This window comes from Pogona vitticeps, chromosome 1, assembly GCF_051106095.1.
Source record: "Pogona vitticeps strain Pit_001003342236 chromosome 1, PviZW2.1, whole genome shotgun sequence".
Taxonomy (NCBI): Eukaryota; Metazoa; Chordata; class Lepidosauria; order Squamata; family Agamidae; genus Pogona; species Pogona vitticeps.
Window position 1 is genome coordinate 27,326,199 of NC_135783.1, and position 21,684 is coordinate 27,347,882.

Genomic DNA, 21,684 nt, shown 5'->3' on the forward strand with positions numbered 1-21,684 from the left:
TGAGCTGGAACAATGCTTGCTGGATTCTGTGTCTTCTAGGGTTTGTGTACTGTGACCTCTCTCTTTTAAAATTGGCTTGGTTTAAAAGGTGCTTGTTTTTAAGCAGGTTCCCTACCCCCTGCTTCCTTTCCTGCCCTTTTTTAAAGCTAAAAGGTGCTTGGTTTTCTTTAAAAGGTGCTTATTTTTAAAGGTGTTCTGTTTAGAAGGCGTTCCCTCCCCCGCTTCCCTGCCCTTTTTTGACCTAAGTCCATCTTAAGTCAAAAGAAGAAAAATTCTACCCCTAGTGGTAGAGTGCAGGTTAACCGGCTTTGCATTAGTTCCTATGGGAACTAATGCTTTGACTTAAGAACGGCACCTCTGCATAAGAATGAAAAACAGCCAGAACAGATTAAATGGTTTTCAGTGCATTCATATGGAAAATGGTGATTTGGCTTACGAAATTTTTGAGATGTGGCCACCATTTCAATACGGATTAATTTCGTTAAGTCGAGGCACTACTGTAAAAGGTCTCATTTGGCCTCTTTAATGGTTTCAAATACCATATAGAAATTACAAATAGACATGACAAAACAATGTCACTAGCTGCAATCATTTCACTCACAAGATATTTCTTACATGGTGGTGGCTGAACAAACTGCCAGACTTCATTAAATCAATTTCCTAAACGCCATACATTGGCTGTAACATTATCATATTATTTAATAATTAATAAAATAAAATAAAATACACACTTTGGTTGAAAATCTGGTCTAAACCCTTCAGGAAGCTGTAGCTCATCCATTTTTTCTGAGTTGCTACAGGAGGAGTTACCTGAGAAGTAAGTGAAACAATATATTGTTTTAACTGCAAGTTCGTCTTAATGTTCAATGCCCTGCACTGAAAGAACTGAAAACTGTCTTGATTATACAAAAAGGTAAACTCTCAAGTCAAGTCAAATACCCCCAAAGAAAAAAGACCATGCATATCTAAAGAACAAAAAACAAAACCCAAAAAACAAAACCAAAATAGTTTTCATCACTGCTCTTCAGAAATGTGACAATATTAACAAAAACAATTTTGCACTTACCAGCAGTTTCCTGGTTTCGAAGGATATGCAGTGCTTTAATTTGCTGAGTTACTGTTCTGATCCAGTGAGCTAGATTTGGTTGACTTGAAAATTCTAACCTGTCAACAAACAAATAATTAATTGTTTTGTCTCAAGGATAAAACAGTCTCACAAACCATCTTGATTAATAATGGCCAGAATCCTACTGATGTTCACTAAACTGACAAGGCCATTCTTGGTTGAACAGTCTGGTGTGCAGACATGCAATCAAAATGTACTTCATAAATTTGGTGAAATTCGAGGTTGCAAGTTATACGAAAAGGACAGGTTAATTGTAATTGTAGTTCTTCGAGTGATCATCTGTGAATTCACACCAATTGTTGTACACATGAACAGATGTCACCAGTCTTCCAGAGCCTAGAAAGCTGTTAGCCCCACCCTAATACCCAGTGCACGCTTTTCTGTCATCTGCACTCATTTTATGAAGGCAGTTGAGGCAACAAGAGGTGTAACGGAATGTCCCTTTAAGAAATTGAGGAAAGGTTTCCTTGCTAACTGGTATGAGAGTGATGGCAAGAATCCTCTGAGAAGATACATGAACACCCTGTTGTCTTCCTTAGTAAAAGACAAACAACTTGCTAGTTTTCTGAAAAGTCTTTGTCTTCAGCATGTAGAAAGCCACAGCTTTATAGACATCTAGTGTACACAATGATCTTTCCAAATCTGTAGTAGGGGACAGAAAGAAGGCTAGCAACACCAGAGGTTGGTTAATGTGAAAATCTGTTACAATTTTAGGGAGAAGAAATATAACTGTTGTAAAGACCATATTATCCTAAAGAACTACAAGAGAAAAAAAAGGGAGGGGGTCACAATGCAATGCACCCAGCTCATTCGCCAACTGGTGGACATGACAGTGGCCAGAAATATTGTCTTCATGTTGATATGTGAAGATCAGAGGTATCCATGGGTTCAAACAGCAATCTTGCAATCTTCTCTCAATGTTGTTGCAAAGAAGGCAAGCTTTATATTTGTAACTCTCCTTGTGGATAATTTTGCGGCTTGAGCAAGACTCTTTTTATGATAGATGAATCTTCCACACTGTTTTATTTTGTTGAGGTCTGGATGATGAATTGTCCCACTGTACAGAGATATCAGATATGGCTCCATGAGTAGTAGATGGTAAATGTTGTTCGCCATGCAGAGAAGAGCTGTGAACCATGGCTGTAATGGGAATTACAGTGACAGGACTATGCCGTTCTCTTTCTTCTGACATAGCTTCACACTCATCTCCCAGAAATTTAATTCCTCAGCCAGCCCAGGAACAGTATCTCTGGCACTGTGTGTTTTATGCAATTGCAAATAAGTCTATCTGTGGATGGCCGCAATGACTGCATATGCTCTGGAATTCTTGAGGGAATAGTTTCCAATCACACATCTAGCAGTTTGTTGGCTCACCAAATCTGTGATCTGGACAAAAATGGGGTAAATGTGTTTTTGAATGCACCATTCCTACAGCAGGCAGAAAGTTACAGGGGAGCTACTGAAAGTATACTTCCTTGCTTATTTATGTAAAATATTGTTGTAGATTTGTCTGTGGTTAGCTCACCACCTTTCCTTGAAGAATCAAAGTCCTTGAGAGCTTTTCTCATTGCTAGCATCTCTAGCATGTCTATATGTAGTTTTTTCTCATCTTGGGACCACAGGGCATGAGTTTACCCACCCTTGCAGTGCACACACATTCCTGTGAGGCTTGTGTCTGCTATGAGAACTGAAGGTTGCATCTCTTTGCAGGGTTGACCCCTTGAAAGGTTTTCTGTGTCTGACTGTCAAAGAAACTAATCTGCTGGCTCTGGGGTTACTTGGAGCTTCTTTTGCTGTCTGTGATGCTGTGGAAACTTTATAGGAATCATGTCTGCACGGCGTTCATTTTTAGCTGTGGATGGGAAATGACGGCTGTGACCGAGGCCAAGTATCCAACTAGCTTCAGAGCCGTGTGTGCTGTCACTAGGGCATGTGACCAAAACTTTCTCACAAGATGCTTGATGTTATGTATTCTGTTTTGTAGCAAACTGTCACAGTTCTTGAGTTTAATATAGTGCCTATGTGCTGGATCAGGAATGTTGATTTCAAATGTGATGGTCACAATGGAAGTGGGAATTAAGCCTTGTGTGGAGGAGCATGCGCTAAGTGTTAGGATGGGGCTAACAGTTTTCTAGGTTCTGGAAGATTCTGAGGATGTCTGAATAGGTGCAGAACAACTCATTAGTGAGAATTCACAGATCAGTTCTTGCCAATGTATTGCGTAATCAATTAAAACACGGTAAACATGAGCTTGGAATGAAAAACTGCTGTCTATGGCAACATACAGGAATGTATCTTGCTTGCCAACGTGCAAACAAAGCACATGATGCTAATAAAGGATGCTAACTTACAGGACTACTAAAACAGCTAAGCTCAAACAGACCAAGTGTCCATGAAAGCTGCTGCAGCCTACCAGCCAGGAGAATGAGATCTCAAATTAGGAAGACTCCTAGTCATGACTGATCCTGAGGTAAACTTAGGCAAGCAATTCTGAACTTCAGCACCCATTCTCTTCCCAGTGCTGAAATCACAGTGACCTACCTTGAAGGGTTGCAAGAATTAAATCAATATGTATGGTAAGTGTTGTAACTTTATTTACATACTGTATTTCAATCCTGCCCTATATCTACAGATATCAAAGCCACCAAGTGTACCATTACTAAAACAGCATAGAAATATGCTTAAAACCATTTAAAGAATTTACAATAACCCGGCTTGGCCTCCAATGGCCTCTTGAAAGCAATCTATAAATGTCAAACAGCATCAGAATTACCATCACTTGGCATTGAACTCTCTCCCTTAAACAGCCAACTGCTTTTAGCATGCCTCAGGCAAGAAACTGCTTTTACCCATTTGCCCCATGCTCCTGCCATCTTCTTTTATCAGCAGCCTCTCTTATTCCCCCACCTTCCCAAACCTGTTCTTCTTTTCATTATGTGGGCAAGCACCATGCCTGCCATGGCCTCCTTCTTTTACACCCATCCAGTGTACTCCTGACTGATTTTTCCCTTTATGTGTTTAAATGGCATTGTCACACTCTAGCAAAGAGAGGAAATCTTGATATAATAATGTCATGTCTACAACATGCTAGAAACTGACATCACGGATTCCCAGAGACTTGAGGTATAACTGTTAATCCACTCCTAACAGCAGCCCTAATCTCTGTGACATAGTTTGAGTGTGGTGGATCCTACTCTGGTACAGCAAATCTCTTAATGCAGCTCTCTGACCTGTTAAGCAGATGATTACTGATGTTTACCTATCAGTGCTAAAATTCTGCCATGTGTGACTTTGGTTTGCTAGTCTTTAGCAGCTTTATTTTCTAAGGGCAAAACAAGCATCTTAAAAACAAGCAACCTTTACAAATGAAATCCCAGCTCTAATACTAAAGTAATACTCTTTATTTTGTGATAAATGTAATTGATTCTCTTAACCATAAGTCAAAATATTTTGTTCAAAGAAATCCTTTTAACTACCCCGAGATGCCACCCTGGTTTTTACTTGCCAGTGGGGATTCATTCAGAATGTGTTGCTGATGGGGCAGGGGAGGCTCTCTCTTCTGGCCACTTACAGCACCCCTCCTAAAGCCCCTCCTCCCTCCAGAACAGATTTTCAATGGAGGTGTGTCAGCAATAAACACTTCTCCCACATTCTACAAACAGCTTCGCTGGATCAGGAGGTTTCCATGGATGGTGAGGACCTTTCTGTTAGTGGGAGGCAGATTTTAAAGCCAACCAGCAAGATAAGAGTTTGACAATTCACATAATGGACCACCACCAAAAAATTTCTGAATTAGTATTTATATTAGCAAACTTCAAACCTGAAACACTTCATTTTTCTAAAGAAAATGTGTTTAAAATGGTGCAACATAGCTTGGAAGATTGTGTTCTCACTGATCATTTCTATTGTGTGTAGTCACTACTTACTCTGTGCACATCTGAACTTGGCTCAGAAATGTCAAGCTTTATTTTATGGGCTACAGCCCCACTGGATCAGACCAAGGCTTATCTCGTCCTGCCTGCTCCACTGAGACAAATCAGATGCCTTATGGAAAGTTCACGGGGAAGATATAAGCACAGAAGCATCTTCATGTCCATGCTCCCCAGCAACTGTTGTGTAGAGGCCACAGCAGTTCCATACAGAAGGATATATATAAACCAACATGACTATAACCCACTGATGATCTTCTTCTCTATGAATGTATACAATCCCCTTTTAAGAGCCATTCCAGTTGCTAGCCATCATGACATCTTGGATGCAAACTATAAAGTGTAATTTTAAAGTAAAGTTTTAAAGGGAGGAGATTTACACAATCGTGTCAAAGTAATGTTTGCAGCATTTAACTAGAAAAACCAAGAGTAAGGAAACGCAGAATGGGACGCGGTAGAGAGCTACATAACTGTGTGTGGCATTGAGAAAGTAGAGAGAGAAAGTATTAGAACATGGAATCATTCCAAGAAGCTGAATGATGTACGTAAGATTGAAGGCAAACAGGAAGATCTCTATACCGGCATGTAAACACACATTACCTAACTATCAGTTCCAGATAACACTGTGTGTTAAACTGAATGGACCAAATCACAGACGTTTACATTTAAGATGCTACTAGCTTGTTGTTTCTTCCCTTTGATACAGACTAATATAACTACATTCAGGGTCCAACAGCTTGTCAGTTACAACAATGTATATTAAATACAAAATAAAGGATTATAAATTGGAGTATTTGCTGCCAATTAACAAGGTTCCATTTGCATTCCAGCTTGCACGATGAAATATGCCTGGCATTGTGTTAATTAGTGGCAATTCACCACTGTGACTTGGGCGATTTTGCTTACTCACACAGAAATCACCAACAGGATTCTGGTCAATGACAATAACATTCAGACTTTCCACATTTTCAGTGTTACCAACCTGGCACCTATTCCGCTAAATGCATACTATTTTGGTCTGCTAGACTCTAGCTGTGTTGCTTAAACAAATGAATGGCTCGAAGACAAAACTTGTGGGTTTTTTCCTAATTAAGGTATTTACAAAGAGCAACTAACCTGTTAAATAAACTCCTTGGTGGAGGAAGCAGAGGAATGACAGTGTTGCTTAGACATTCACAAAGAGGGCAAAGAAATTCACCATTTTCTACGTCGTAACTTGTGTGGACTCGCAATCTCTGTTGTCGTCTTTGCTCTTTTGCTTGCACTGCATCAAAGTATCTTTAGGAAGCAACAAAAGGTGTTAAATTAATTTGACAAAACTAGTTATGTAAGACTGCACTGAATTTCACCCTGCTACTTTCATCAACTCATAACCTGAATCTGGATGGGTCTCAATGGTGGCCAAAAGTGCATTTGCAAAGTTAAAAGCTGGTGGCCCTTCACATTTCCAATCTGGCCACAATGACATAACTCTTAATCAAATCCTGTTTCGATTACAGCAATGCACTGTACATGGGGCTACCTTTGAAGACTGTTCAGCAACTTCAGCTGGTGTTGCAGTAGACTGCTGACTTGTACTGGTTCCGGGGGCATGTAAGTCCCTTACTACAACAGCTTCATTGTCTGTCAGCTGTTTCTGGGCCCAATTCAAAGTGCTGGTTGTAACTTATAAAGCCCTACATGACTTAAGGCTATCTGAAGGACTGCAATCACCCCATATGAACCTTCTTGGCTTTCAAGATCTTCTGGGGCCCTCTCCCTCTTGTCCTTCTATTGTCAGGCACGGACCTTCCTTTGCAGGCAGGCAGGCTTGTAAGCAATAAGTGTGAGTTTTCAAAATGCTGTATTTATTGAATTGAGAGATTTTTCACTGTTTTAAAAATGATTTTAAAAATGTTTTTAATGGCAATTGTAATACTGATAGACCTTTAATTGTTTTTCAGTATAATTTCCTGTGATTTTAACTATGATTTTGTGTATTTTTAATTGTTGATGTCTCCTGTAGGGAGAAAGACAGGGTGGGTGGGTGGTCAGGAAGGGAGGAAGGCCGCACATGCTCATCACCAATGTTCCCTCTAAGATGCATGGGTGTGAGGCTGCGTAGCACTACATTGGTGCTGCACAGTCACAGCCAGTATTGCTGCCCATTTGATTGCTAATCTGATAGTCTGCAGATTTACACTAAAAGGAGCCAACAGGTTCATACAAGTATCAGTGTATAATGCAGTGGCAAGAAGTATGCAGGGTGGACAAAAGCAGAATTGTCTTTCCAAGGGCATAAGACACTAATAGCAGCATATATTCTTACTTTCCAGACACCATATATCTAGCATCTATTAATGTTGAAAAAGACAATTACCTCTGCCAGCAGTGGGCATGCATAATATGTCCACAGCTACCAGTGTGCGTACCACATGACAGGTCTGGGTGCATGAATAATGGATCGTATTTATCTGTATACAAAAGCAAGCACACAAAATTTTAAGGGATAGTGAGAGACAAATGTCAGTCACAGGAGATACAAACATTACCTCAAGAAGAAATATTTCAGACTAATCAAATATTTATGCAAAAACTTATTTATCAAGAATAGATGCCCGTAATAAATATACATACGCCAGCTTCAGCTGCTAGGAAAATCAAGATTTCAGGCCGGTGTGCTAAATTAGCAACATGATCATTTGCTTGAATATACCATTGGACAGTATCTCCCTAATTATTATTTCAGAACAGAATCTGGTAGATTTGAAATCTAGGCGACCAACCTATATTTCACATAAAATACAAACAAGGAGATATAATATTACCACTTCACCTCTACTTACCAGGATCCGGAATCACTTTATTTCTATTTTTTGACAAGACTGTTGATCTCTGAACAAATGCTGCCAGGACCATGGCTTGGTTGTCCATTTTAACCTCCTGCTCTTCTTGACACAAGATACATGTAACCACTTGTCTCATCTCAGTCACTTTAGTTTGTTCAGGGCCCAAGGCTATAAGCTTGGTATCTGAAACTGAAGGACTAGAATCAAATGATATTAGTAAGTTTTTCCAAAGTGAGGCAATATCATATAAATAGGCTGTGAAGTCCAACATTTTAATCTGGCTAATAAATCAGCATGTACTACACATGCATGTCTAGAGGAGTCTAAAATGATATCTGAAAAGCTCTATACCATGATATACTGTGGCCACAAGAGGTTGGATTATCCAAATTCTTGTTGCAGTCATTTCGGATCCAAAAGTACATGGACACATAGGTTCTTTGGGCTGAAAACACAGCAGAACGGGGTGAGGGATGCAATTTTTTGCCACTTTTCCTTTTCCTGCCTGAATCTCTCCCCGTTATGATCTCAGGCATTAGGAGTTGTACTAGATGGGGCTGGGGTGTCACTGAAAACTGCCTTCTGTCATTCTTTCAACAGGAAGAACCTCTCCTTGGTCTAAAGCAGTGGTTCTTAACCTTGGGTTACTCAGGTGTTTTTGAACTGCAACTCCCAGAAACCTGAGCCAGCACAGCTGGTGCTGAAGTATTCTGGGAGTTGCAGTCCAAAAACACTTGAGTAACCTAAGGTTAAGAACCACTGGTCTAAAGGCCTTAACATTTCCATTCACTAAAGCAAAGTGGGCAAACTGTGAGATCAGAAATGTTATTGGACTGCAACTACCATTTTCTCTCAGAACTCCTCTGAATAGATGAGTTACAGTATAATAAATACCTGGAAGGCTGACATTGCTCACCCTCACATTAAAGTGGTGTTTAAAGTGCTACATTAAAGCCTGTAGTGGATGGGGATACACTCCCTCTGAAAACACAGATGTGCTGCTTGGGGATGCTCTTTGATTTGTCCCTGAGCCTGGATGCCCAGGTTTTAGAAGTGGCCAGGAGTGCTCTTGCACAGTTAAAACTAGTGCACCCGCTGCACTCGTTTCTGGAAGACTGACCTGGCCACCCTAACACTTGCCTCAGTTACATCCTGGCTCGATTACTGTAATGTTCCCCATGTGGGGCTACCTCTGAAAAGTGTCCAGAAATTTCAGCAGATCCAAAATGTGGCACCCAGATTGCTGGTTACAGGGATCACACAACCCCCCTGTAAAAAGCATTCTAAAGCAAAGCGTGCTGCTTATATACCGCCCCATAGTGCTTCAAGCACTCTCTGGGCGGTTTACAATTTAATTATGCAGGCTACACATTGCCCCCCCAGCGAGCTGGGTACTCATTTTACCGACCTCGGAAGGATGGAAGGCTGAGTCAATCTTGAGCCGGCTACCTGGGATTTGAACCCCAGGTCGTGAGCACAGTTTTAGCTGCAGTACAGCGATTTAACCACTGCGCCACGAGGCTCCTGTAACAGCAGCTCCACTGGTTGCCAAACCATTTGCAGACACAGTTCAATGTGCTAATCTGTAAAGCCCTAAACAACTTGGATCCAAACTATCTCAAGGACTGCGTGTCTCCCTTTATGAGCCTGCTCAGGTGTTAATATCATCAGGACAGGCCTTTCTCTTGGTTCCACCACCTTCATGGATGTGTTTGGTGGGGACGCGGAAGACGGCCTTCTCTGTCATTGCTCCTAGAATTTGGAACTCCCTCCCACAGGAAGTCAGGCAGGTCCCATCTTTATTGTACTTCCACAAGCAGGAAGTCCTTTTTCTTAAGGCAAGCTTTCCCTTAGTGACTGACTGGCTGAGTGGGTTTTTTAAATGGATCGGTGTGCTTTACTGCTGTGAATGTGATTTTGGTGCTGCTTTTGTTTACTGTTTTTTTAGTGGGGTATTTTTGTTTGATCCTTTTTGGTATTTGTAGATTTACTCTTTTTAGCTTTAAATACTGTCTTTTAATGATGGCAACAGCTTTGGCTGCAGTAGCTTTTAAGGAAAAAGGCAGGGTAAAAATATTTTGAATAAAATTAAATAACAAAGTGTAATTGAGATGAAACCTAAGACAGGAGTAACAAGTTTTTGTGGAAAATGCTTTTGTACCAATCAAAGTGAAATATGATGCTTTGAAATTTGAAGGTTTCCTGTTAAAAAGACCAAGAGACTTGTTAGCTTCTCAAGCTTCTTGTCACTTTCTTTTTACCTATTATCATGTACCCTCGAGGTAGTAGTTTCAAATTCATCTAACGTCTGTTGGAAAAGTTCTTTGTTTTCATCAATGAAGTGTCGCTGCATTTCAGACATCTGAGCCATTATTTTCTCTCTTCGCAATCTGGCAATTTCAGCTTTTCGCTTTCTCTCAGCCTTTTCTTTGTCTCGTGTGCTCTACAAAATTGGTACATTAGCAAACATAAATAACTAATCATAATCTGTATCTTCAATTAAGTATAGATTGCATAATTACCACGTACATTAAACAGACAAAATACGTCAAGCAATATACAATAATGTACTTGGCACTCTCCCTCTTTTAAGAGCCATCTCACCCCAAAAACATGCATGCATTTCAGAAATACAGTGACTTCATAAATTCTTTTTGAAGTATTGCCTGATCAAAAACATCAGATTTGTGTACTCAGCCTTTATTGCATATTCAGCAGATCTAAACAAAAAACAAACCAGAGCCACTAAAAAGCTACATCTGGATGATTTAAGAAGAAATATGCACTAGATGTGGATTGCCATCCAATATGACAGCTGAGTGCCATTTTTTCATAAAGAACCATGTCATGATATCAATATTCTGTGCATTTGTGTATCTCTACTGCGTATCATTGACTGTTACTGACAAGGATGAGGAAATAAAATAGCGACTTCTCAACAAAGAGAAGTATGCCAAATTTTACTTTATGGGAAAAAGGGAGAGAACATGACACAAGACTGCTTTGTTCAATAAATGTCTAGCTTCACTGACACATTTTCATGAGCACATTGATCACAACACGACAGAAAATAAAAAATTATGTAGGACTAATAACATATATATGATGCAAGATTATTAATTGGAAAATCCTGAGGTGAATTGAACACAGGGGTTATCAGGAAATTATAGTAAGTCAAACCCTGTTTACTAGGTGAACTGAACACAGGGCTTATCAGGAAATTATAGTAAGTCAAACCCTGTTTACTAGGCACATAGATGTATGTACTCTCTGTGGTCAAAATTAACCCAATGAACAGAAGTCTTGCCTTCAAAACAAACAGTGACCTTTCATTACATATTTAATTTCCCTCTTCTTTTTGCTGAGTTTGATTATGAGTGAGATTCTTAATTCCTTACAAAATATTCATCATAATCAATCCATTAAAATAGATGGCAAGGTCAGTAAGCTAAAGAGAACATCTTTTCAGTCACCAAAGCCCATATGATATGCTTTAAGGATCAGCTGCTGTGCAAATGCACACCTGTTTGCATTCATACATACACCAGTCATGCCACTGTTATCAGCAATAATCACAAAGCAATCTGTATAAGAATCACAAGGGAAGAGAATGGAAAATCTCCACTGGTGGCAAAACCAGTTGCAGATTTAGGTGGTGGACGTTGGGGGAGGGGGTCAGGACACAATGGGGTGGCACTTAAGTCCTCACAGATTATGCACCGTTGATAGAGAGGGCTAGAATGTGAAAAACAATTTTGATACAATAACATAAAATTTAAATACTTATGTTATACATCATGGTTTGTATAATCACAACCTTCCTTCTCATTTGGGAAATGCAACATACTTTTAAACAAAGAAACTCTAACACATGTATCAGGCACAGACTGTGAACATCTGCCCCAAATTCTGTATACTAGTTGGGGAAAGGCCATATTAGCTAGACACTAGAATCTTTCAAATGAGGCATGATTTCTTTGTGATCCACATCTATTCTCAAATCATTATTTTTTAAAAAAATGTCCTTACTTTTACCTCTTCCATAATATTTCCCTCAGTCTCTGATACAGGACTTGTAGAAGATCGCTCCCGGACCTTCTTTACAGCATTAAAAGTCTAGACAAGAAAAAGAAAAAAAAATGCCATCAAATATTGAAAAATATTCCATATCAGCCATAAAGATGTGGAAATAACTGAGGATGATTTACCTTCAATACCCATCTGATCATGTCCTTGTGCACTTCTAGATGGGGTGCATTTTGCAAAGTTTCTAGCATGGCTAATATACTTGGAGAATTGCGTGGTGCCTCACCGGGCCCTGAATCAAACATGGATAAGGAAAACAATTCACTATATACAATTAAAATGTTGATCTGAATATATTTTTCTCACTTCTTTGTATCATAACAACAACCCAAAGAATACTTACTTATGAAATACTTTTTGTTTGTATAAGCAGTATTCCTATCTTAGGAATGTAACATTTGAACTGTGAGGATAACCCAGATACAGGAAAATGCGGATCTTCCACAGACAATGTTGGTTTAACTGCCTGATCATGAATGTACTTGTTAAGTGTGCAGATCTTTTGGGAGGAGGTGGTGGTTGTAGTATAACTCCCAGAATTCTTCAGGCAATGCTTCCTGAGGGATTCTGGGAGCTGTAGTCCAGAAACAGAAATCTGCACACCCCATCTTTTAACCATAGCTGTCCAATGCATACATACAGCATGTTACACATATATGTTAAAAACCCAACAGTATGTGGAACAGTGACAGAAAAGCAACAATTATATTTGTTTGTACAGCAAAACACACAGTATTGAATTGCAGTTTTAAGTGTTTGTACATATATTACCCTTGGTGCCTAATCAGTACAGTGGGGTCTTGACTTGAGAACTTAATCCGTATTGGAAGGCGGTTCTCAAGTCAAAAAGTTCTCAGGTCAAATCTGCATTTCCCATAGGAATGCATTGAAAACCATTTGATCCGTATCTGCTCTTTTCTGTCCATAGAAACTAATGGGAAGCTGCTATTCTGCCTTCAACCACTAGAGGGGGATATTTTGTTTCTTTTTTTTTCTTAGGTCAAGAAAGGTTCAGGGAAGGCAGGGAAAATACAGTCCAGGCAGTACAGTACCAGGCAGTCTGAAGACTGTCTCCCAATCCACTCTCTAAACGCTGGGAGGAGTGAGGAAGCAGACAGGCACCCTTTTCACTGGCCAACAGTTAACTGAAAGTTCACTTTTTGCACTTTCCCTGCCTCCCACGTGTTTTTTTTCAGTTCTTAACTCAAATCTAAATATGTAAGTCAAGTCAATGTTTTCCTATGAGAGTGGTTCTTAAGTCAAAATGTTCTTAACTCAAGCCATTCTTAAGTCAAGACCCCACTGTACCAAGTTAATTCAAACATGCTAACAGCATCACAAAAGGCATAACATTCACTCCTTTATTAGCTGGCAATTATATAGTCCCTGCTGGGAATTACGAGCATGGACTGAGCCAATGTGTGTGTGTACTCTTGAAAACTGCAGCAAGATTTCTTAAGTCCTGGCTAGGAACAAGCTGAATGTTATGCCTTTTGTTACACTAATTAACAGGATGACAGCACACAGAAAAATATGACAATTTTACTTAGATAATACTACTTTGCTTTAGTTTGAGACTGAATTTACAATATTTTGTAAGGAAATTTATTTCCTCCATTATGGACTGAAGTTCAATCTTACATCAACTTTAGCAAATACCTTTCAAAAAAGCTATGCTTTCAGAAGACCACTAAATTGATACTGTACAGAGTCAACTACTCTTAGCAAATGTTATTAAGAGAAAAGTCAAGCGAGTAACCTACTTGAGATCTTCTGACTGAAGGTAAATGTCACCACATTATCTTCATCAGCATTTTCAATGTGTTGTTTTTCTTCCTGTAGTGCCATTCCAGTCAAATGCAGAACCTAAGGAAAAATAATCAGACGTAGAGGTTGTGTTTCTAAAAAGAATTCACCACAATTTTCTAAAATTCACAAGTGAATTAGCAACACCTGGAATCTAAGCATTAACATACCCTTTGAAGCATGGACTCTGACCAGGCATAGCCATTATGCTCTACTGCCCACTGCAATATTGTCCTCATAATGCACAACATGACATCACATTGGAGAATATTGATCAGGCTTTCAAAAAGAGGGCAGAATGAAGGTAGAACAGGAGGTGGAAGTGCTGAAACCAAAAGGAATACATGATAGCTATGATACAGCATTCTTCACAGAATATGTACAGTATTTAACAACCTGTCTAGATGGAGAAACATCAATACATGCATTTTCTTAAACTGCTTATCTTATACATTTCAGGAGCCATCATCACTGACTTTAAAAATGCTTACTCCCAAGTAAGAAAACAGAAGACTACAATTTAAGTCCTGCTGCTATGGTACTGGAACTCTTCAGTTTTTAGAACTCCCAGAAGCTAATATGCTATTCTAGAAATGTTTGATGAGTGAAATGTTGAAGGAAGAAAACCCTTGGAAAGATCTCTTACTACGTCTCTACTTCCATAGGGATCGGAGGAACTAACATGGTCATTTCATATTATTTCAGTCACCAGAACAGCAAAGGATCTAGTCATGAAGAAGCAGAAGTCACACCACATTGGTGTTTTTTTAAACTTCAAGTATCAACTTCTCCTATATTATATTTTACATAATTTATTATCTGTATCTACAAAGGTAAACATCTTTAGAAGAATACAAATGCATTTGTAAAGGAATCTTAATAGTACATGCCAAGAAAAATGTAGAAAATTGTAGAGAAGTATTGTTACATTCATCCAAGGAATACACACAGTGTAACTCTTCAAGACAAAAATACTACGTCACAACTACAACAAATGCAAAGATGAGCTGTTGCCAACTTTTGCAAGCAGCCTGCCATGTCAGCAGTAGAAACATAATAATGTAAACCACATTCCCCAAAAAAGGATTTCAGTAATTACCAATATATGTAATGGGATCTTGTACAAGATTTGTGCCACAAAGATTTTTACCACATATGAAGTGAGAAATGTCAGCTAAATTTAGAAAAGTAAGAGACACTAGAAATCATATTGCAATATGTTGGCTAATAGAGCACTGTATGGTGTATTAAAGAGTGCTGGACTAGGATTCAGGATATCTGGGTTCAAATCCCTGCTTAGCAATGGAAACTCACTGGTAAAATCGCCCCTTAAATACCTCATATAATTTGAAAATGTTATTAAGGTACAAGAAACACTTAAAGCCATTGATAATATAAATAATGAAAAACTATGGATTGCTTTTAAAACATAGGTGTGCCACAACATGATACTTCTGATGGATCACCTGTAATCTGGGCAAGAGGCTACTATTAGGATAAAATATGGAGAAACAGAGTGGAAAATGCATCAAATACAGATATATTCTATCTCTTTACCCATTCTATTTACATATAGAACATATAGTGAAAGCTGGATTAGATTCAGAGGAAGGAGGAATGAAAATTAGGGGAAGAAATTCCAACAACATAAGATATGTAGATAACAGCATGAAAAAATAGCAATGGTCTCAAATGATTACTGAGGAAGGTTAGTAACGAAGTGCAAAAGCAGGGTTACAATATAATACTTGAAGACATATACTGTACAGAGTTTTAAGAGGTGGGGGTAAAGCTACAGAGACACCTATATAAATTATCTAAATCGGTACCTGTATCTTCCCGATTCTGTCGCCTTAGTTTTCTTTGGGCTTCCTCAGCCTTATTTAAAAACAAAAGAGGCATTAATGTACATTAAAGACAACAATGTGATTATTGTACAGTTAATTGAATATTACCCTTCACTTTTTCCCCCTCAAACCCCACACTACATGAGTAGTTTATTATGATGGATTTATCAGCAGTTTTTCCCCTTGTGTTTGCCTTTCAACCAGCTCACAATTTACTGCTGATTTTTATGTTTTCGCTGTCCTGAATGCATGGCCTTGCCACCAGGGCTAAGAACTAGTGAGATTCTTAATGCAAGTATATTTGGTCTATTTCCACAATGCTTCTAGTAAACAGCACAATGGTACGGCTCAATACAAACACCAAACTACAGGTGAAACAATATAATCACTGTCAAATGAATCATGAGGAACCTGAAATGTTCCATGGATATTTCCCATTTCCAGTTAAACAGTATATTCACAGTTTTGCTTCAAGTCCCAAAGTTGACTTCATTAAAAAAAGGAACTAAGTTTAATTTTCTGAGTTATGAAACCAATAAGAACGAATGTCCTGAAACTAAGTATCAGAAAGATTTGCTTAAATCAATGTGCTAAATTTATTTCCTTTTCTCTGCATCCCACATCACACACACCCCTAGAATTTGTTGTTCTAAGTACTATCAGCTACTCTGCCAGAAACATGAAGCACAAAAGTTAGGCTACAGATTTATATCCACAGAGAACATGATGGAGAGCTGAGAACCAAATAAGATGAGAAAAATAGCTTGGCCTAGAGTGGTCTGTTTTGCTCCACATGTCTCAAGAAGTGGATTGTAATCCACAAAAATCTCAAACTTAAAATAAATCTGTTAGTCTTCAAAGTGCCTTTATTTTTATTGTAAGCTTTGAATACTAACATAGCTACCTCTTTGAAAATATCTTCCATAGTTACCTTGGATTGTTCAGCCCTTGAAAAATGATAAAAATACAGGTTGAACTCTTTAGCACATTCGGGTTTCAACTCATACAATCCTCTGCCTGTTAATCCTGGTTTCCTGAAATAATACGAGTGAAAATTAGAATGCACTACTAATAACCGAACACTGCTTGTAAAGAGTTTCCACAAGTGTGAAACTGCAAACCATTTGAAAACTGAGGCCTCTTCAGACATACTTTCCATGTAACAAATGTGTATTGCACCCCTATACAAGAACAAATCTACTATGCCATCAGCCAAGAATAGATAACCTCTTTTAGTTTTCAACAACATTTCCTTGGGAGTCATCAGCTGGTAGCATGCATGGTCATTACCGTTTTCTCTTCCTCACCTGAACAAAACCAGAGTATGGCCTTGCTTTCTAAGATTACTGTTGCTGGGATGGAAACAGAGCAAAGATACTCCAGTTTTCTCATCTGAGGAGTAAGCTAAGAGCTACAGTCTACTTCATTGGATGCATGTGGTATTTAGTAAAGGTAAAGGTTCCCCTTGACAATTTTTGTCCAGTTGTGTTCAACTCTAGGGGGCGGTGCTCATCCCCATTTCCAAGCCATAGAGCCAGCGTTTTGTCTGAAGACAATATTCCATGGTCACACGGCCAGTGCGACTTAGACACGGAACGCTGTTACCTTCCCACCAAGGTGGTCCCTATTGATTTACTCGCATTTGCATGCTTTTGAACCGCTAGATTGGCGGGAGCTGGGACAAATGACGGGCGCTCACTCCGTCACATGGATTCGATCTTACGACTGCTTGGTCTTCTGAACCTGCAGCAAAGGCTTCTGCGGTTTAGCCCACAGCGCCACCACGTCCCTACAATGTGGTATTTAATTAGGATTCTAATCTACAAAAACCTGTATCACTTATATATTGCTTAGCTTTTAATGTACTATGCTTATTTTTGTTTCTATGAGCTAACATGGATCATTAGACCTTTTTTCCCACATATAATTTTTTCCTTCACATACAGTATCTGGAAACACAGTAAAACACAAATGTTTTGTTTCATTTCTTAAAAATTTTTGGTGAAGAGTATTTTCCCAAATAATGAAAACAGATGTGTTATATTTTCAGATTCCAGCATTATTTGTCACAGTTTGACTACATATATGGTGAAAGATGCTAATTTACAGTACAATATAATTTACTGTTTGAAGAGTGCAGTTACATATTGCCCTAAGCAATACTTATCCAGGCCAAACAATGGCATTATTTCCTACATTTAAAAACAGATGATTGCAAGAAGCACATTACTTGAAACAGGCCACTGATTCGATGACAGTTTCCATTCCAGTCTCTTTGTTCTCCTACACAATTCAGAAAAGAACAAAAAAATATGTTATAATTCATGAGCATATGAGTTATTCATTACTTCACCTAATAGTTGGCTTAAAAGATTCACATATCTATACTATCGTTGATATCTATCTGAAATTAATAAGCAATACTGAAATCTCCTGTTCCTTATGACTAAAGTCGACTACTTTATTTGGATTCAAACAATCCCCAAATGTTAAGAAAATTCACTGTATTTTGCTAAGTGAATTCAAAATACTGATTACTTTCCAGGGAACATTAAATGGAGGAGAAGCAGTCTAAGTTACCTAAAAGTACATCATCTGGGAAAAAGTAATGTCCAATATAAAAGAAATGTTTCCTATTGCTAACCTTCAAAATACAGTATTTTCCCTCCCCCCTGTGCCTTCAATATGGGTCACTACACTTCCCAAAGCTGTTAATACCAATTTACAGAAGCAGTACTAAATACATTTCTAATAACACTCACATCTTCCGGCAATGCTTTTACTAATTCACTGTGAGCCATGGGTCTGATGCTCAACTGATGGACAATTTCTCTTTTGATTTCATCTGTAGCATTCACCTGGCCAACACCAGGAATAAATCTCTCACCTGCCAAACCAAGGCACAGAACCAAGAATTATAGCAAGCTCTGATCAATTCCTGATATTCATTTTTCATTTACTAGGTTTTTAACCTTTATTTATTTATTTATTTTATTTTATTTATTTACCTTCCTGGGTAAACACATACAAAGCTATATTATACATTGTATACAGAATGAAGAAAGAAGGCATGAGTGACCATACTTCTGGTATAACATCTGGAGGGGAATTCACACTTTTGCATGGCAAGAGATGTGAGCAGTCCCCACATCTCACCAGAGGAGCTGTACTGTACCATGGAAAAAGGGGGCAGAGCAATCACTTGTACTTCCTCTTCCTTTCACTCTGAGAAAAAAACCCAGTATAGGCACTGCCTATAGATAGAGCAATGAAGCCAACCTCATAATGAAAGGACAGCCAACCCCAATCTGTCCTGTAACACAGTAACTGGAGGTGGGGAGCCAACTTACCAACGATAATTATAATCAGGTACAATATTTCTTCAATGAGTGTATTGTTTTGCTGAACCACATCCTGAAAGGGAAAAAAAAACCCAATATATACTCTAAATGTTTTTAAAGAATTCTTAATGCAGTCTTAGTTGAAGGCATGACATATTGCACCCTACATTTTACGAGTATGAAACTGAACTTTAAACAGTCTATATAACATACCTTATTGGAATTTTCAGAGCTGAATCTTTTGCCATAATCAGGAGTACTAAATATCTGATAAAGTTCGAAGCGACTCAGCATTATCATGAGGAAATGGTTCGGATCCATCATGGATGCACCTGTCTAAAGAAAAAATGAATGTATTTATTATATGGACAACCTGGAAACAAGGCAAACTATTAATATAATTATTAAAAATAAAAATTATGTTTGTACAGGAAACATGGGATATACAGTATAGCATGTTTTCTGAATAAACAGAGAAACGCTATGCTGTAATTGGTAAACACAAGTGTTCTTTAGGCTTCATCTAGGGAATAACAGAATTCCCATTATGGACTTTTTATTCTTACTATGAATTTTTATTCTTACTATGAAATCTTAAAAGTTTTATAATTTAAAAAATGCTGCTTTCTTTTAGAATTCAAAACCATATGAGTTTTTTCTTACAGTACTGAGTTTTAATTTTTCAGCTACCTTAGAAAGTTGACAATAAAGTGAGAAGTTTTCTCAAAATGTGCATGCAGAGTCATTTTCATTGTAGAAGTATACAAGAGGCCAAGTGACAGAAAAACTTGAAGAAATCTGAATTCATCACAGGATTAGGTAAGGAAACTGCATGTACAGAACAATACAATGTAGGGAATATTCGGAAACTAAATAATAAAATATTTTACAAAAACTTCAAGAAATAAAAGGAAATGTAAGTTTGGGTAAAAAAGAACCCTGCTCCTTTAAAAGCAAGTGATTAGTGACATCTCAGTATAAAAAGGTATTTTTATATAGTTGCACAACTAAGAGGAAAGGGTTTAGACACATAAATATCCACAAATAGTATTAAATAATTTTACCTGAAGCATTACTATGTCTTTGTCAAACATTTCTTTTCTGCATTTCACATTATGATAGTAGTATATCTGTGGAGGAAAAGAAAAAAGATTTGACAAACAGGGAATTCAACACATGAAACAAGGTGCAGAACTATTCCAAGAATATTATATATTATATAAGAATATTATATATTATATATTATTACTCTTATTGTAATGGTGTATTCTTACCACATTATTTAAGTTGATCAGAATACAAAAGCTTTTTTTTAACTTCACAAGTGGTCTAAAAATAGAACTTAATGCCATGAAAAGATGTAGCTTGCTGCCCTGACAACTCATTTATTAATAAGTTGTGAAGCCTGTCACTAGAAGCCTATTCAATAGAAGGGTGTTTCTATTAATACTCAAATTTATCCTTTATTCTGTCTCTTTGAAGAATACATTTAAAACCATTTACTGTTCTATTCTATAGAACAGAATATGTGTACCCTGCATAATTGAATTGTAAACCACCCAGAGAGTGCTCTAAGTGCTATGGGGCAATACATAAGCAGTGCAATTTTTTTTTTTTAAATTTAATTTATACATTTATGTGCTGGCCTTCAGTGTGCTCCCAAAAACAGAACTTTGTGTCTCTCATTCATTGACACAACAGGTTGAAATAATAAACATTTTTAATTCAGTGACTCTCAGTTCCTAACAAATACATTGGGGATCCAGAAAAAGCACAACACAGCTATGTAAATATGGAGATTATCTATCTAGGTACCCAGGCTAGCACAATTAAGTCATCATTTCAATCTGCCCTATGACTCTCTCATTTACATGACAAGGGGAAAACAGGAATTCTCATACTTACTTGGTTGACAAGCGAGAAGCCGTTTCTTCTCCACATTCCAGCATGCACTTGGGCACATAGAACAAGACACCGTAGGGGATGTTCTATTAGCATAGGTGGACTGAGTTCACTCTGCATCAAGTAGATAAAACATAAAGATGGCTTCTGATTTGAAGGATTCTTTGCTAGCTCCTTAAAATATTTTTAATGATAGTAAGAAATCCTGTTCTATTCTTGAAAAAATAGCAAGTGAAAAGTGCCATCCTGTTTTTCTCCTCCTAACATCCTTTGCCTATAGCACCCTCTAGATGCCTGCTAGTGACCGTAATTTCCTTACCCACAATGGAGTGCTACCTTCACAACTCTGAATAACTAAATGACATCCAGGCATCTCTCCAGTGCTCAGGCTGCTATCCATAAAAGACCCGGGGCGCCATGCCCCTCCCGTTTTATTGGTGCCATCTTGGTGGCAAGGAAGAGTCTGCTGTTCAGCATGACCATCTGCAGCAAGGTGAGAACCTTAACTTCCCAACGGCTGTACTTGCCATATGAAATCCTCAGGAATGTGCTAAATGCTGGTCAACTTCAAAAACAGTCTGACACCAATGTCTTTGAACACATCTATATGATGAGTGGCTAAAACAACATCTCCCTGAGGCAGCCTCGTTTTGACGGTTACTACCATTCATTAATATGCTTTAATACTAATAGTAAAGACTTCTATACTTCCTTAACATGAATAAGGAGCCAAGACTCAACAACAACCCTTCAGTTAAACAGGAATAAAATTAAGCCCTTGGCATCAATAAACCTATCTATCCTATGATGCTTTGCTGC

The 21,684-nt window shown here is 38.2% G+C and overlaps 1 protein-coding gene across 4 annotated transcripts in view; it reads right to left on the reverse strand.

Moving 5' to 3' along the window:
• Positions 1 to 21,684, reverse strand: part of UBR2 (ubiquitin protein ligase E3 component n-recognin 2) — a 61,479-nt gene that overhangs the window by 12,833 nt on the left and 26,962 nt on the right. For 2 of the 4 annotated variants that reach the window (XM_072989726.2, XM_072989736.2), the window contains exons 17-34: positions 20,869 to 20,979; positions 20,028 to 20,093; positions 19,177 to 19,299; positions 18,973 to 19,036; positions 18,385 to 18,509; positions 17,853 to 17,905; positions 16,554 to 16,656; positions 15,605 to 15,653; positions 13,946 to 14,100; positions 13,733 to 13,835; positions 12,092 to 12,201; positions 11,913 to 11,999; positions 10,145 to 10,326; positions 7,881 to 8,080; positions 7,415 to 7,508; positions 6,172 to 6,333; positions 1,067 to 1,164; positions 732 to 810 (exon numbers count right to left, since the gene is read on the reverse strand). In XM_072989726.2, coding sequence (XP_072845827.2) covers positions 732 to 810; positions 1,067 to 1,164; positions 6,172 to 6,333; positions 7,415 to 7,508; positions 7,881 to 8,080; positions 10,145 to 10,326; positions 11,913 to 11,999; positions 12,092 to 12,201; positions 13,733 to 13,835; positions 13,946 to 14,100; positions 15,605 to 15,653; positions 16,554 to 16,656; positions 17,853 to 17,905; positions 18,385 to 18,509; positions 18,973 to 19,036; positions 19,177 to 19,299; positions 20,028 to 20,093; positions 20,869 to 20,979 — 1,964 coding nt within the window. The remainder of the gene's footprint in view (positions 1 to 731; positions 811 to 1,066; positions 1,165 to 6,171; positions 6,334 to 7,414; positions 7,509 to 7,880; positions 8,081 to 10,144; positions 10,327 to 11,912; positions 12,000 to 12,091; positions 12,202 to 13,732; positions 13,836 to 13,945; positions 14,101 to 15,604; positions 15,654 to 16,553; positions 16,657 to 17,852; positions 17,906 to 18,384; positions 18,510 to 18,972; positions 19,037 to 19,176; positions 19,300 to 20,027; positions 20,094 to 20,868; positions 20,980 to 21,684) is intronic. The other 2 variants (XM_072989738.2, XM_072989742.2) reach the window with 1 other exon arrangement.